Here is a 15500-nt window from a genome sequence, read left to right as displayed (position 1 = left end):
CTGAGAGTGTGAGCTGAGTGTGTGAGCTGAGAGTGTGAGCTGAGAGTGTGAGCTGAGAGTGTGAGCTGAGAGTGTGAGCTGAGTGCGTGAGCTGAGAGTGTGAGCTGAGTGTGTGAGCTGAGAGTGTGAGCTGAGTGTGTGAGCTGAGAGTGTGAGCTGAGAGTGTGAGCTGAGAGTGTGAGCTGAGAGTGTGAGCTGAGAGTGTGAGCTGAGAGTGTGAGCTGAGAGTGTGAGCTGAGAGAGTGTCAGCTGAGAGTGTGAGCTGAGAGTGTGTGAGCTGAAAAAAGGCACATTCTGTATAAACTAAAGCGGGCAGGTGGTATTTTGCTGCATTCCCCGATTTTGTTTTTATACTGCCAATGCCGAACAAAGACTGATTGGTCTTTCCTGCAAATTTGCACAACTGCTGTTTAAAAAGGGCTTCTGTCGGGTGGAGAGTCAAACTGCCTCCTGTGGAGAACATGTGGCATTAGGCCCCTCTATAGGTGACTGAACTATGCCTGCTTAAAATGAACAATAACCAGTTAAGGAGACAGTACGACTGGCAGCCTCTAGAGGGCACTGAAAGGATACACTCTGTGGTGAAACTTTTGTACAGTGATGCCAGAGTGACGCCATCGCGGTGTGCGTGTTTCCCCAAGTGTCTATCTTTTAGGGCATGATGGCTGCGCCTTGAGATCAACAGTTCAGCTTTGGGACATAGCAGTGCACGTCGTATGTCATGTGACAAGGACCAACCAATTACAGCCAACAAATATCTTTCCCTTCTTCAGTAAATATAAGTGACCACAGTACAAGGGAACCAGACAGCCCTGACTACCAGCCAGGTCAGAAAACATTCTGTTGCTGCTGTTACACAGGTTAGGCCTGATGCTACTGCTGTGACACCTGGAGCTGGGGTGTGTCTGCTGACCACTACAGCCGCCGTCTGAAGGTCCGCCTCCTGAGATGCTGTGCTCTCTTTTCTCAGGGACGTAGTCCGAAGCAGCGGGGAGGGAAGTGAGGGGAGGGAGGTGAAGGGAGGGAAGTGAAGGGAGGGAGGTGAAGGGAGTGAGGTGAAGGGAGGGAAGTGAAGGGAGTGAGGTGAAGAGAGAGAGGTGAAGGGAGTGAGGTGAAGAGAGGGAGGTGAAGGGAGTGAGGTGAAGAGAGGGAGGTGAAGGGAGTGAGGTGAAGGGAGGGAAGTGAAGGGAGGGAAGTGAGGGGAGGGAGGTGAAGGGAGGGAAGTGAAGGGAGGGAGGTGAAGGGAGTGAGGTGAAGGGAGGGAAGTGAAGGGAGTGAGGTGAAGAGAGGGAGGTGAAGGGAGTGAGGTGAAGAGAGGGAGGTGAAGGGAGTGAGGTGAAGAGAGGGAGGTGAAGGGAGTGAGGTGAAGGGAGGGAAGTGAAGGGAGGGAAGTGAGGGGAGTGAAGTGAGGGGAGGGAGGTGAAGGGAGGGAAGTGAAGGGAGTGCAGCAGTGGGAACCTGGCGGAGGGAGCGTTTGGCGACTAGCAGCTAATTCTTGTCTCATCTGTGGTGTGAGAGAATAAAATAAGATGATATAAGTTAATGTATGGAAACACTAAGTTAAAAACGTGTGTTTATGCCCGTGGTCGTCTGGTGGGAGGAGCTTAGAAGAGAGAAGATAGAGCTGCTGGAGGAGGGATTTATTATCTACATGTTTTAATTTTCCAAGTAAAAGCCCCCGGATGAAAAAACTCTAATTAAAATCATGTAAAAACAAGTAAAAGAAATGTGATCACAAAAGCAAGACAATCTGAGCGTTCACTAACGCTCTGCACTGTTTACAATATGGATTTATTTCATTATTTTGTTGTGAATATTTTATTCCTTCAGCTGTCTGTTCATATTTCTGTTGTAACAAACAAACACTCATCAATTCAATCAGTTCATATTACATCATCATATGAAAACAATGTGTTCAGTCAGAGTCCGAATAAATTTATGAAATGGCCCAAAAATGAGCAGACATGAAAAAGTTTTCAGAAGTAACTTTCGTAAGAAATGACCAAAAAAGTAAAAGTGAAAAGCCAAATTCCCCCCAAAATTACCCTTATTTAATTCTAAAAATTAAATAAGGTAATATCTATATCTGTTTTCTGTAACACAATTTTAAATATTTATGTAGAACTTCACATTTCCACAGTTTTTTGATAAAAAACAAACAAACATTTTTCCAGGAGTTGATCGTTTCAGGTTTTTAAACACAGCACAAGAAAACCAGCTGCTTTTGTGAAGGCTGATCACATGATGTCATCAGTGTCACAAACAGATCAATAATTTATTTCAGGTCCATTTTGGCAAACTGTGAATTCAGCAGAAAATTAAAAAACTTAGACTGTTTTCTATGAAAACAGTCGCTGGAAGCTGGAGGTTGTGTGTGTGTGTGTGTGTTTTAATTGTGCTGATGCAGGTGTTTTGTAAATGATTGAAGTCATGTTTCATGTTGAGCGATGTTGTGATGTCATGGCCCCGGGTTCATTCATCACCGTGGTGATAAGAGGCCGGCGTCATTATTCTCACTGCAGGACAGACGGACACAATGCAGGCTCAACATCCAGGGCCACGATACACATCAATCAGCCTCACTGTGCGGGGAATACCCACCAAACTTTATGTCACTGCTCAGATGCACTCAAGTAGTCAAAGGTCAGCGCAGCAACAAGGCCCATTTTTTGAAGAGAAGAACAAGATAAGAGTGCTAAATGGAAGGGAGTCGTCTCTCTGCTCTGATAATGGTTGTTTGTGCAATAACAGCGTCAGCCAGGCTCATCGCACAAAATGTTTTCTGTCCGCAGATTGATCGCAGCAGAGATGGGGAGAATCCACTCCATCCAGCCAAAGTGTGGTCGAACTGTTGAACCTTTTCTCTGGACCAAAATGTCTCACTTTCTCACACTGGTGAAGAACAGCAGCAGCGGCGGCGGCCTGGCTGAGCAGCGCTGCACAAACAGGTATAACTCTTAAGAAAATCTATGCATGTGAGATATCACACATCAGCAATCAGCATGTTTCCTTCCTGCACACACGTGAGCAAGTGAAGACTAACCTTCTTGCTCAAGAGCACCTCGGCAGTAGCTTCATTCAACCAAACTGCTGCCCAGTTTTTTTTACGTCCCCACACTGGCATAGCAGTGACCAGAGGAATTATGTTTTCAGGTCCATCCTCCCCGTCCTCGTAAACATGATATCTCAAGAACACCTCAGGGGAATTTCTTTAATTTGGCACAAATGTCCGCTTGGACTCAACGATGAGCTGATTAGATTTTGGATTTTTTAGGTCAAAAGTCAAGGTCACTGTGATCTCATCTGCCTCATTTTTGTGAATGCAATATCTCATGAACACCAATACAGAATGTTTTCAAATTTGGCACAAACGTTCACTCGGACTCAGTGATGAACAGGTGGATTTTGGTGGTTAAAGGCAGTGTTGGGAACGTTACTTTAAAAAAGTAATTAGTTATAGTTACTCGTTACTTTCCCCAAAAAGTAACTGAGTTAGTAACTGAGTTACTGCACTATAGAAGTAACTAATTACCTGGAAAAGTAACTATAGCATTACATTTTTATAAAATGCTCACATATGTCAGATTGTATGTAATGGAACTCAACACTGAATATGTTACATGAATGAAACTGACACTTAATAGAAAAAATCATTATTATAACACATTGTACACTTCTCTACACTACACTGCATTGTTGTGTGTGTGTGTGTGTGTGTGTGTGTGTGTGTGTAAGAACCTTGATAAATCACACAATTTAAATGTGAAAAGTCTGATTGACTGACCGTCACCTGTGTGTATGTGACAGCACACATGTTACCGGTTATAACTGAGTCAGTGACCTGCTGACAGCACACGTGTTACCGGTTATAACTGAGTCAGGGACCTGCTGACAGCACACGTGTTACCGGTTATAACTGAGTCAGGGACCTGCTGACAGCACACGTGTTACCGGTTATAACTGAGTCAGGGACCTGCTGACAGCACACGTGTTACCGGTTATAACTGAGTCAGGGACCTGCTGACAGCACACGTATTACCGGTTATAACTGAGTCAGGGACCTGCTGACAGCACATGTGTTACCGGTTATAACTGAGTCAGGGACCTGCTGACAGCACACGTGTTACTGGTTATAACTGAGTCAGCGACCAGCTGACAGCACACGTGTTACCGGCTATAACTGAGTCAGTGACCTGCTGACAGCACACGTGTTACTGGTTATAACTGAGTCAGCAACCAGCTGACAGCACACGTGTTACCGGCTATAACTGAGTCAGCAACCAGCTGACAGCACACGTGTTACCGGCTATAACTGAGTCAGCGACCAGCTGACAGCACACGTGTTACCGGCTATAACTGAGTCAGTGACCTGCTGACAGCACACGTGTTACCGGCTATAACTGAGTCAGGGACCTGCTGACAGCACACGTGTTACCGGTTATAACTGAGTCAGTGACCTGCTGACAGCACACGTGTTACTGGTTATAACTGAGTCAGCGACCAGCTGACAGCACACGTGTTACCGGCTATAACTGAGTCAGCGACCTGCTGACAGCACACGTGTTACCGGTTATAACTGAGTCAGCAACCAGCTGACAGCACACGTGTTACCGGCTATAACTGAGTCAGTGACCTGCTGACAGCACACGTGTTACCGGTTATAACTGAGTCAGGGACCTGCTGACAGCACACGTGTTACCGGCTATAACTGAGTCAGGGACCTGCTGACAGCACACGTGTTACCGGTTATAACTGAGTCAGTGACCTGTTGACAGCACACATGTTACCGGCTATAACTGAGTCAGGGACCTGCTGACAGCACACGTGTTACCGGTTATAACTGAGTCAGGGACCTGCTGACAGCACACGTGTTACCGGTTATAACTGAGTCAGGGACCTGCTGACAGCACACGTGTTACCGGTTATAACTGAGTCAGTGACCTGTTGACAGCACACGTGTTACTGGTTATAACTGAGTCAGCAACCAGCTGACAGCACACGTGTTACCGGCTATAACTGAGTCAGTGACCTACTGACAGCACACATGTTACCGGTTATAACTGAGTCAGTGACCTGCTGACAGCACACGTGTTACCGGTTATAACTGAGTCAGTGACCTACTGACAGCACACATGTTACCGGTTATAACTGAGTCAGCGACCAGCTGACAGCACACGTGTTACGGGTTATAACTGAGTCAGTGACCTACTGACAGCACACGTGTTACCGGTTATAACTGAGTCAGTGACCTACTGACAGCACACGTGTTACGGGTTATAACTGAGTCAGGGACCTGCTGACAGCACACGTGTTACGGGTTATAACTGAGTCAGTGACCTACTGACAGCACACGTGTTACCGGTTATAACTGAGTCAGTGACCTGCTGACAGCACACATGTTACCGGTTATAACTGAGTCAGTGACCTACTGACAGCACACGTGTTACCGGTTATAACTGAGTCAGTGACCTACTGACAGCACACATGTTACCGGTTATAACTGAGTCAGCGACCTGCTGACAGCACATGTGTTACCGGTTATAACTGAGTCAGTGACCTACTGACAGCACACGTGTTACGGGTTATAACTGAGTCAGTGACCAGCTGACAGCACACGTGTTACGGGTTATAACTGAGTCAGTGACCAGCTGACAGCACACGTGTTATGGGTTATAACTGAGTCAGTGACCAGCTGACAGCACACGTCTAACGGGTTATAACTGAGTCAGTGACCTACTGACAGCACACGTGTTACCGGTTATAACTGAGTCAGTGACCTACTGACAGCACACGTGTTACCGGTTATAACTGAGTCAGTGACCTGCTGACAGCACACGTGTTACCGGTTATAACTGAGTCAGGGACCTACTGACAGCACACGTGTTACCGGTTATAACTGAGTCAGTGACCTACTGACAGCACACGTGTTACGGGTTATAACTGAGTCAGTGACCAGCTGACAGCACACGTGTTATGGGTTATAACTGAGTCAGTGACCAGCTGACAGCACACGTGTTATGGGTTATAACTGAGTCAGTGACCAGCTGACAGCACACGTGTTACGGGTTATAACTGAGTCAGTGACCTGCTGACAGCACACGTGTTACGGGTTATAACTGAGTCAGTGACCAGCTGACAGCACACGTGTTACGGGTTATAACTGAGTCAGGGACCTGCTGACAGCACACGTGTTACGGGTTATAACTGAGTCAGTGACCTACTGACAGCACACGTGTTACGGGTTATAACTGAGTCAGTGACCTACTGACAGCACACGTGTTACGGGTTATAACTGAGTCAGTGACCTGCTGACAGCACACGTGTTACCGGCTATAACTGAGTCAGTGACCTACTGACAGCACACGTGTTACGGGTTATAACAGCACACGTGTTACGGGTTATAACTGAGTCAGTGACCTACTGACAGCACACGTGTTACCAGCTATAACTGAGTCAGTGACCTGCTGACAGCACACGTGTTACCAGCTATAACTGAGTCAGTGACCTGCTGACAGCACACGTGTTACCGGCTATAACTGAGTCAGTGACCTACTGACAGCACACGTGTTACGGGTTATAACAGCACACGTGTTACGGGTTATAACTGAGTCAGTGACCTACTGACAGCACACGTGTTACCAGCTATAACTGAGTCAGTGACCTGCTGACAGCACACGTGTTACGGGTTATAACTGAGTCAGGGACCTGCTGACAGCACACGTGTTACCAGCTATAACTGAGTCAGTGACCTGCTGACAGCACACGTGTTACCGGTTATAACTGAGTCAGGGACCTGCTGACAGCACACGTGTTACGGGTTATAACTGAGTCAGTGACCAGCTGACAGCACACGTGTTATGGGTTATAACTGAGTCAGTGACCAGCTGACAGCACACGTGTTACCAGTTAGAACTGAGTCAGTGTTGGGAGGAAACTTCAGAGTTAAAAACATCAGGAGCTAATTTCCTTTTTAGATTCTCTGACAGAAACCAGCTACGTCTTTATTTCTGAGGCAGCACCACTGATGTCTTATCATCTGCTCCTCACTGCTACTCTCTGCTCCTCACTGCTCCTCACTGCTCTTCTTTGCTCCTCACTGCTCCTCACTGCTCCTCTCTGCTGCTCACTGCTCCTCACTGCTCCTCTCTGCTGCTCACTGCTCCTCACTGCTCTTCTTTGCTCCTCACTGCTCCTCACTGCTCCTCTCTGCTCCTCACTGCTCTTCTTTGCTCCTCACTGCTCCTCTCTGCTCTTCTTTGCTCCTCACTGCTCCTCACTGCTCCTCACTGCTCCTCTCTGCTCCTCACTGCTCCTCTCTGCTCCTCACTGCTCTTCTTTGCTCCTCACTGCTCCTCTCTGCTCTTCTTTGCTCCTCACTGCTCCTCACTGCTCCTCACTGCTCCTCTCTGCTCCTCACTGCTCTTCTTTGCTCCTCACTGCTCCTCTCTGCTGCTCACTGCTCTTCTTTGCTCCTCACTGCTCCTCTCTGCTGCTCACTGCTCCTCTCTGCTCCTCACTGCTCTTCTTTGCTCCTCTCTGCTCCTCACTGCTCTTCTTTGCTCCTCACTGCTCCTCTCTGCTCCTCACTGCTCTTCTTTGCTCCTCACTGCTCCTCTCTGCTGCTCACTGCTCCTCTCTGCTCCTCTCTGATCGTAACATTGTCTGTTAAGTAACTGAATGTTCCCACTCTGACCTCTGTGACCATGGGGGCCATCACTGTGAGCTGTCATTGGTCAGAGGGACGAGGCGGGGGAGTGGCCTCTGTGGCGCTGACATTGCGTTATCTCTGGCAGGGGTCACGGGGTCATGGGGTGAGAGGGGTTCCTCCAGACGCTGGGCCATGAGCTTCCTGCATTGCTGTGCCTTATCGGCCAAACGTTCAGGCCTGTTCCTGAACACAGCCAAGGGGTCGGGAGTCCACGCTGACCCAGGTCTCTGAGCCGCTGCACGATAACTGGATCCTGAGTTTGAGGACACAGTTTGACTCATGCATTAAAGACAGGGACTGTGGAGGAGACACTGATGATGAAGAGTTTGAGCTTCCTCGATTCAGAAAGACAAAAGTCACAACAAGAAAAAGTAAAAACCCGTTTACCAACAAGATCAGCACGTGTATGCACGTTTTTTAAACACGGGTAAACATGTTATAGACTCCTTTCACATTAGGTCAGAGCTGAGTGCACGACTCTGCAGCACACGTGTGTGTGTGTGTGTGTGTGTGTGTGTTTGTGTTTGAGTGTGTGTTGGACATCACAGACAGGCAGTGTGCAGTGTGTTGTTGTGTGTGCAGTGTGTTGTTGTGTGTGTGGTGTGTTGTGTGTGCAGTGTGTTGTCGTGTGTGAAGTGTATTTTTGTGTGTGCAGTGTATTTTTGTGTGTGCGTTGTGTTGTGTGTGCAGTGTGTTGTTGTGTGTGCGGTGTGTTGTGTGTGCGGTGTGTTGTTGTGTGTGCAGTGTGTTGTTGTGTGTGCAGTGTGTTGTGTGTGCGGTGTGTTGTTGTGTGTGCAGTGTGTTGTCGTGTGTGTGGTGTGTTGTGTGTGCAGTGTGTTGTCGTGTGTGCGGTGTGTTGTGTGTGCAGCGTGTTGTGTGTGCAGTGTGTTGTGTGTACAGTGTGTTGTCGTGTGTGCGGTGTGTTGTGTGTGCGGTGTGTTGTTGTGTATGCAGTGTCTTGTCGTGTGTGCAGTGTGTTGTCATGTGTGCAGTGTATTTTTGTGTGTGCGTTGTGTTGTGTGTGCAGTGTGTTGTTGTGTGTGCGGTGTGTTGTTGTGTGTGCAGTGTGTTGTCGTATGTGCAGTGTATTTTTGTGTGTGCGTTGTGTTGTGTGTGCAGTGTGTTGTTGTGTATGCGGTGTGTTGTGTGTGCAGTGTATTGTGTGTGCGGTGTGTTGTTGTGTGTGCAGTGTGTTGTGTGTGCGGTGTGTTGTGTGTGCAGTGTGTTGTTGTGTGTGCAGTGTGTTGTTGTGTGTGCAGTGTATTGTGTGTGCAGTGTGTTGTGTGTGCGGTGTGTTGATGTGTGTGCAGTGTGTTGTTGTGTGTGCAGTGTATTGTGTGTGCAGTGTCTTGTCGTGTGTGCGGTGTGTTGTGTGTGCGGTGTGTTGTTGTGTATGCAGTGTGTTGTCGTGTGTGCAGTGTATTTTTGTGTGTGCGGTGTGTTGTGTGTGCAGTGTGTTGTTGTGTGTGCGGTGTGTTGTCGTGTGTGCAATGTGTTGTCGTGTGTGCAGTGTATTTTTGTGTGTGCAGTGTATTGTGTGTGCAGTGTGTTGTGTGTGCAGTGTGTTAATGTGTGTGCAGTGTGTTGTTGTGTGTGCAGTGTGTTGTGTGTGCAGTGTGTTGTTGTGTGTGCAGTGTGTTGTGTGTGCAGTGTGTTGTTGTGTTGTTGTGTGTGCAGTGTGTTGTGTGTGCGGTGTGTTGTTGTGTGTGCAGTGTGTTGTTGTGTGTGCAGTGTGTTGTGTGTGCGGTGTGTTGGTGTGTGAGCAGTGTGTTGTTGTGTATGCAGTGTGTTGTTGTGTGTGCAGTGTGTTGTTATGTGTGCAGTGTGTTGTTATGTGTGCGGTGTGTTGTCGTGTGTGCAGTGTGTTGTGTGTGCGGTGTGTTGTCGTGTGTGTGTGATACCTGTGGGGTTGATTGTTTGGATGAATCAGGATGTGACACAGTGTTTCTGCAGCCACAGGACACAGACTGCACTACAGGTAGAGGCCCAATAGATGGTGCTATACTGTGACATTCATGTGACTGACACAGTTGGTCCATCACTGCTCAGAGACGAGCCCAAACTGATCAGGAACATATCAATAATCAGGATCTTTGATCACAAAGTGAAGCAGGAGAGATGACGTTTAATTTATGGTTGAAACACACGTCTTTTTGTGTGTGTGTGTGTGTGTGTGTGTGTGATGTCACTTGCACATTTAAGAGATGAGTGAACATACACACACACACACACACACACACACACACACACACAGAGCAGCGGAGACAAAAAGTGATTTTAAACAGGCATCAGAGAAACTTTTGTACTTGAATGTAGAGAGCGGGTTTGAATGTGATGTTGAGAGGAAATGGTAAAAGAAAAGCAGAGAGCAGGAAGAGGCTGCACCTGCAGAGGAGGTCTTCAGCTCTCAAACCCCCCGCTGTGCAAACAGAGAGGAGAAGAAGAAGAAGGAGAAGGAGAAGAAGAAGAAGAAGAAGAGAGGGAGGGAAGAGGCAGCAGCAGCTGCGAGGCTCGGAGAGAGACGGAGAGAGTGCAGCAGCACAAGTCAGAGAGAAAAGAGAGAAAAGCAAAAGAAAGCACGAGTGCAACCTCTTCTTCTCCCAAAGGCCCCCCGCTACGTCTCCGTTTGCTCCCGCGAATTGCATCAAACTGCAGAAAGGGGAAAAAAAGCAGAGTTCTCGGCTGGTGTTTGAAATCATATGTAAATAAGGCAGATTGATAATGAAGCGCCAGAGGAGGAAATTCCACTAATTACCTTCCAGAGACTTGACAAGGAGCAGGAGGCGAACGCACTTGACGTAGTGTTTCTCATGAAAAGGACAGAAAAGAGAGAGGAAAAGATCTGATGGCAAGACGACAGGTTTCCATTTAAAGTCTTTCATTTCCACTAATTGTGGGTTTTCTATGGTAAAGTCAGTTTGTTAAGTTAAGGCACTGGATGGGCTGAAAAGGAATCAGGGTGATTCACCATTCAGCCGTGTGTTTGAATTCATATTAGAGAGGCGACAGATAAATGATGCATGTCAGAGGGGGTCGGTCTGAGCTGCCTGAAAGGTTTCAGAGCGAGGAGATGGTGCTGTATATTCTGGGCCTACAGCTTCTAAAAATGCACTTTGGAATTAAGATTAACAGCGTGGCAGCTATTTCAGCTGACAGTCAGTCAAAGAAGAAGCAAAGTGGAGCAGGAAGCAGCTATTTTAACAGAATCTATATCTCTCTCTCTGCAGGTACGCACACTGAGCCGCCAGCTTTGATTCAATCACTGTTTCTAGATGTGTAGGAGGAAGCTGTACGTACCACAGAGCGCCTGTGTCACCGCAATAAACAAGGCTGTGCTCCTCTGCTTTTATTGTGCCTCCTTCCAACAGGCCTCACTAAATTATGTCTACAAGTGTGTGTATAATACAGAGCGTCTGTTTGTTCCCCCTCCAATAAATAGGTAGGGTTTAAATTACACTGTTTAAATTACCCTCTTATCGCCGCCTGACGACTCAAAAGGAAACATGAAAATTAATTAGGAGACGGATGCTTGCGCAGCATTTCTTCCAGGTGCATTTTGCACTGACTGACGTTAGTGCTTCCTTTGATGAACCGAGGAATCAGCAGAGTGAAAACAAGGCATGTAACCATGTAACCTCTCCACCAGGCGCCCAGCGCCTTCGCCTCACAGACACGGGGACAAACTTTCTGTCCACGACTAAACTCTTCTCCTCCCTCAACTGCTACACACACACACACACACACACACACACACACACACACACTGTCTTTATCTAATATTATCTTTCAGAAATGTTGGAAACATCCCATCAGCCAAGAGGATTTCTGAAGGCCAAAATTTGAAGACTCTTTTTTTACAAACATATTTTTTTATGATTAAATCCAAGTTTTTTTTTTAACTTTAAATATTTCAAGTCTTTTTTCTTCCGCTGTAATTTTCCACCCTCTGAAACAGATTTACAGTCGACAACAATTCAGATTCTTTTAGAGTGAACAATACTCACAGGCAGGTGACTCACTGTGTGTGTGTGTGTGTGTGTGTGTGTGTGTGAGGGGAAGTTCTGGTTTAATTGAGTCTTTATAAAAACATGTGAAGAAGGAGAAAAAACAGAATCGTGTCACATTGAGACATGCTGTGTCGTCTCTTCTCTCTGTGACTATCACACACGTCTTTTGTCTTTGTTTAATGTAGCCTGTAATTAATCAGGACAGACCCTTCCGATGTCTCGTGTCTCTGAAGACGGTCCACACCCACTGCTGGAATTTAACACGACTCTTTACTGGACTCAAACTGATTTCTGTTTTCACTTACTTTTACTACATTTCAGATGAAATATTTTATGCCGCTACATGTTGTCTGTCAGCAACAGTTAACACATGATCATTTTATATTTTTACGATATATAGTTACAGCTTAACTATTAACTTTAAACACATTCTGCTGATCGTACTTTTGTACTTTTACTTAAGCAGGATTTTGATGTAATATTTTAACTTGAAATGGAGTATTTTTACTCTGCTGTACTACTTTCATTTAGGTAAAAGATCTGAAAACTTCTTCCTGTCCATTCCAGTAAAGCACGAAAACCAGCACTTGGGAAATGGATTATTGTGTTAAGCTGAAAACACACCAGCACCACAGGCGGCGAGGCACGTCATGTGATGTGTGTCATGTGATGTGTGTCATGTGATGTTACGAGCACACACCGGAGGCGTCACACTGCAGCTCGTCAATAGACGACACCACAAAGTTATTACTACATTTACTGAGGTATCTGTACTTCCTCCACCTCTGTGTGGACAGCCACTAATTTAAGTTGATTTCTCACCTGAAGAGCTGAACAGGAAGTGTCTTTTTGGACATTGGCTTTATGATGACAGAACTGTGGGTCGTTTAGCTCGAGATATTTCTAACCTCAAGGACAAGTCTCTCCTCACCCAGTCTTCATCACACATGACACACAGCAACAGCTGCAGAGTTCTGTTTGTACATCCATGGTGAGGAGAGAAGTCGAGCTGCCACAGGAGTAGAGAAGAAGAGCTGCTATGGGAGCTGGTCTGTACAAGCAGAGAGCGAGTGGAGGAAATGTATTAAGTTCAGGGGGCGGCGAGGATGGAAACAGGACAGTGACGTGAAGCGCCACAGGCCACGTGTCCAGGAGCGCCGATGTCTGCAGTTACAGACCTGCTCCCCCTGTGATTAATCAGAAGGTTTCACAGATCATAAATATTTTTTAATGAAATGTGGAAACCTCAAACTGCTTTTTTATTTCACTCCTTTAATGGAGTTTTGTAAAGGTCACCAGTTCAGCTTTTCCTCAAGCAGCTGTTGGTCTGATATCTGTCTGCTGATAGGTTTAGGAAAAGGATCACACCTGGGCGTCGTCGGGTCACGTACCAAACACGAGAGGACAGAAACAAGTCCCCTGGTTGAGCTTCGGACTGAAGCCAAACTGTGTGACTATAACTTCCAGCTCCATCACGTGGTGTCATGGGGCGCAAACCACACACTGGTGGAGGTGGTGATCATGGACGTTGAACTGGAGCGTCCAAGTGTCCATTTCCGCCCCTCTGTCATCAAGCCGTCCTCACAGTCCATCTCTCCTCTGTTTCAGTGACAGCGGGGGTTTCACCTCCTCCAGTCCGCTTTTCAGCTTTGAGACTTTGTCGGCTGAGATGGAGTCACTGAAGAGACACCTCTCACAGATCGACTCGCCGACCGTCCTCTGCCACAACGACCTCCTCACAAAGAACATCATCTACAACCACACAGAAGGTGAGACACAGCCGCACACATCTCTGACACATCAGAGACACACACTGCAGACAGCACCAGGACACACACTGCAGACAGCACCAGGACACACACTGCAGACGACACCAGGACACACACTGCAGACGACACCAGGACACACACTGCAGACAGCACCAGGACACACACTGCAGACGACACCAGGACACACACTGCAGACAGCACCAGGACACACACTGCAGACAGCACCAGGACACACACTGCAGACGACACCAGGACACACACTGCAGACGACACCAGGACACACACTGCAGACGACACCAGGACACACACTGCAGACGACACCAGGACACACACTGCAGACGACACCAGGACACACACTGCAGACGACACCAGGACACACACTGCAGACAGCGGTAGTACAGGTAGTACAGCGTGTTGCTGATGGACACGTAGCAGATATTTGTCAGTCAAAAGCAACAGTCTGGAGTTGTGTGATCAATGTGTCAGTCTGAAGCTGAAGCTGATGTTTTGTAATATGGAGTCTTCAGACCTTTTCTTATATAACGGACAGAAGCAAAGCTCTGCTCCTCTCCACTCATCGAACATCTCACCTCATCTGTCGTTTCCTTTCATTGTGATTTTATTTCTCTCTCACATATTACGAGTGTGTCCAGGGTGAGACTCAAAGAGACGCCTTGTCCCTTTGACTCTCACAAGGCTCTGTACTTTGCATAAAAGGAGGGAGAGTTCTATATCCCTACCTGAGATGTGTTAGACATGTTGTCATGGTAACCGCTGCCTCTCTCCCTCTCCTCCATCAGGAACGGTGAAATTCATTGACTACGAGTACGCCGATTACAACTACCAGGCCTTCGATATTGGCAATCACTTCAATGAATTTGCAGGTGGGTCTGAGCTCAGATGAAAAACAGGTTCAATCTGTTTCCAGGTCTGTCTGTAGATATCAGATGAAGATGTGGGATAATATAATATGGGATATTATAATGTGGGATATGGAGCTGTTTATGTACAGTGTGAGTGGTCGGCCCTGTCTAACCATGAACGTGTCCGTCTGATGCTGCCAGGACCAATCGCTATATTTACTGTGCATTCTCTGAAGGCTTTGATGAAGCAGCTGTGTCACAGTGAAGCTCGACAGGCTTCATTTTAACATCTGTTGAACAATCAGCAATTTATCACTTCCACAGGCGTGTCGTGGTGTCGTGGTGTCGTGGTGTCATGGTGTCATGGTGCCGTGGTGCCGTGGTGTTGGCTCTCAGCTCTCAGCTGAGGTCCGACCCCCAAACTACCACCGAGCCAAACTGAGTGTGGAACGAGCCCAACGTCACAAACGTGCACACAGTTGTTTATATGCCGGAGCTTTTTATAGTGACGACACGTAAATCCCTTTTTCATTTCCTGTTAATAAAGAGACGTTCACTCACCGACAACTGCAAAACCACTTTTCCTTCATTTGCACCAAACACATCTCACCAACATTTTCAAATATCAGCCAGTTTCCACACGTCTGACTCTGCTGCTGTTTGTAGGTTAGCACACCGTCTGCAGCAGGAAACATATCAGCACATATACTGTACAAATATTCAAGTCCTGCTTTAAACATCAGACCATAGAAATATATTCTGCAAAATCTACCTACAAGTATAAAAACGAAAGGTACCTGATGCATAATGATGCTCCCTGGGAGTATTATAACATGTATATATTATTCTTATTTCAATTTCTGTTTAGAGTAAAGATGGAGGAAGTTACAGCTCATCATAATCGTCTTTTTTGAAACTAAAGTAATAAAGTGATCAAATAAAAAGCAAACATTTGTTTTATGATTATTCACATATGCAGAGATGGTCTTGGTGGTATAATAAATATAATATAATAATATAAGGAGAAAACTGTAGTAAGAAAAAATATCAGGCAGGACGAAATAAACAAAACAATCCATTCAAATAGATAAATAAAAACAAATACTTAAACAGGCATGTGAAAATAAACAAAATAAAGGCTAAATGGTTAAAA

General features: G+C 46.5%; 1 protein-coding gene across 2 annotated transcripts in view; it reads left to right on the top strand.

The window, feature by feature from the left end:
- The window catches only part of LOC117261913 (ethanolamine kinase 1), a 76678-nt gene that overhangs the window by 36802 nt on the left and 24376 nt on the right, over window positions 1-15500 (top strand). For both annotated transcript variants that reach the window (XM_033634504.2, XM_033634505.2), the window contains exons 3-5: window positions 2793-2948; window positions 13324-13484; window positions 14285-14368. In XM_033634504.2, coding sequence (XP_033490395.1) covers window positions 2793-2948; window positions 13324-13484; window positions 14285-14368 — 401 coding nt within the window. The remainder of the gene's footprint in view (window positions 1-2792; window positions 2949-13323; window positions 13485-14284; window positions 14369-15500) is intronic.

The sequence above is a fragment of the Epinephelus lanceolatus genome, chromosome 5 (genome assembly GCF_041903045.1).
Source record: "Epinephelus lanceolatus isolate andai-2023 chromosome 5, ASM4190304v1, whole genome shotgun sequence".
In the NCBI taxonomy this organism is placed as follows: Eukaryota; Metazoa; Chordata; class Actinopteri; order Perciformes; family Serranidae; genus Epinephelus; species Epinephelus lanceolatus.
The sequence above is the reverse complement of the archived record's forward strand: the minus strand, read 5'-3'. Positions and strand labels throughout refer to the sequence as shown.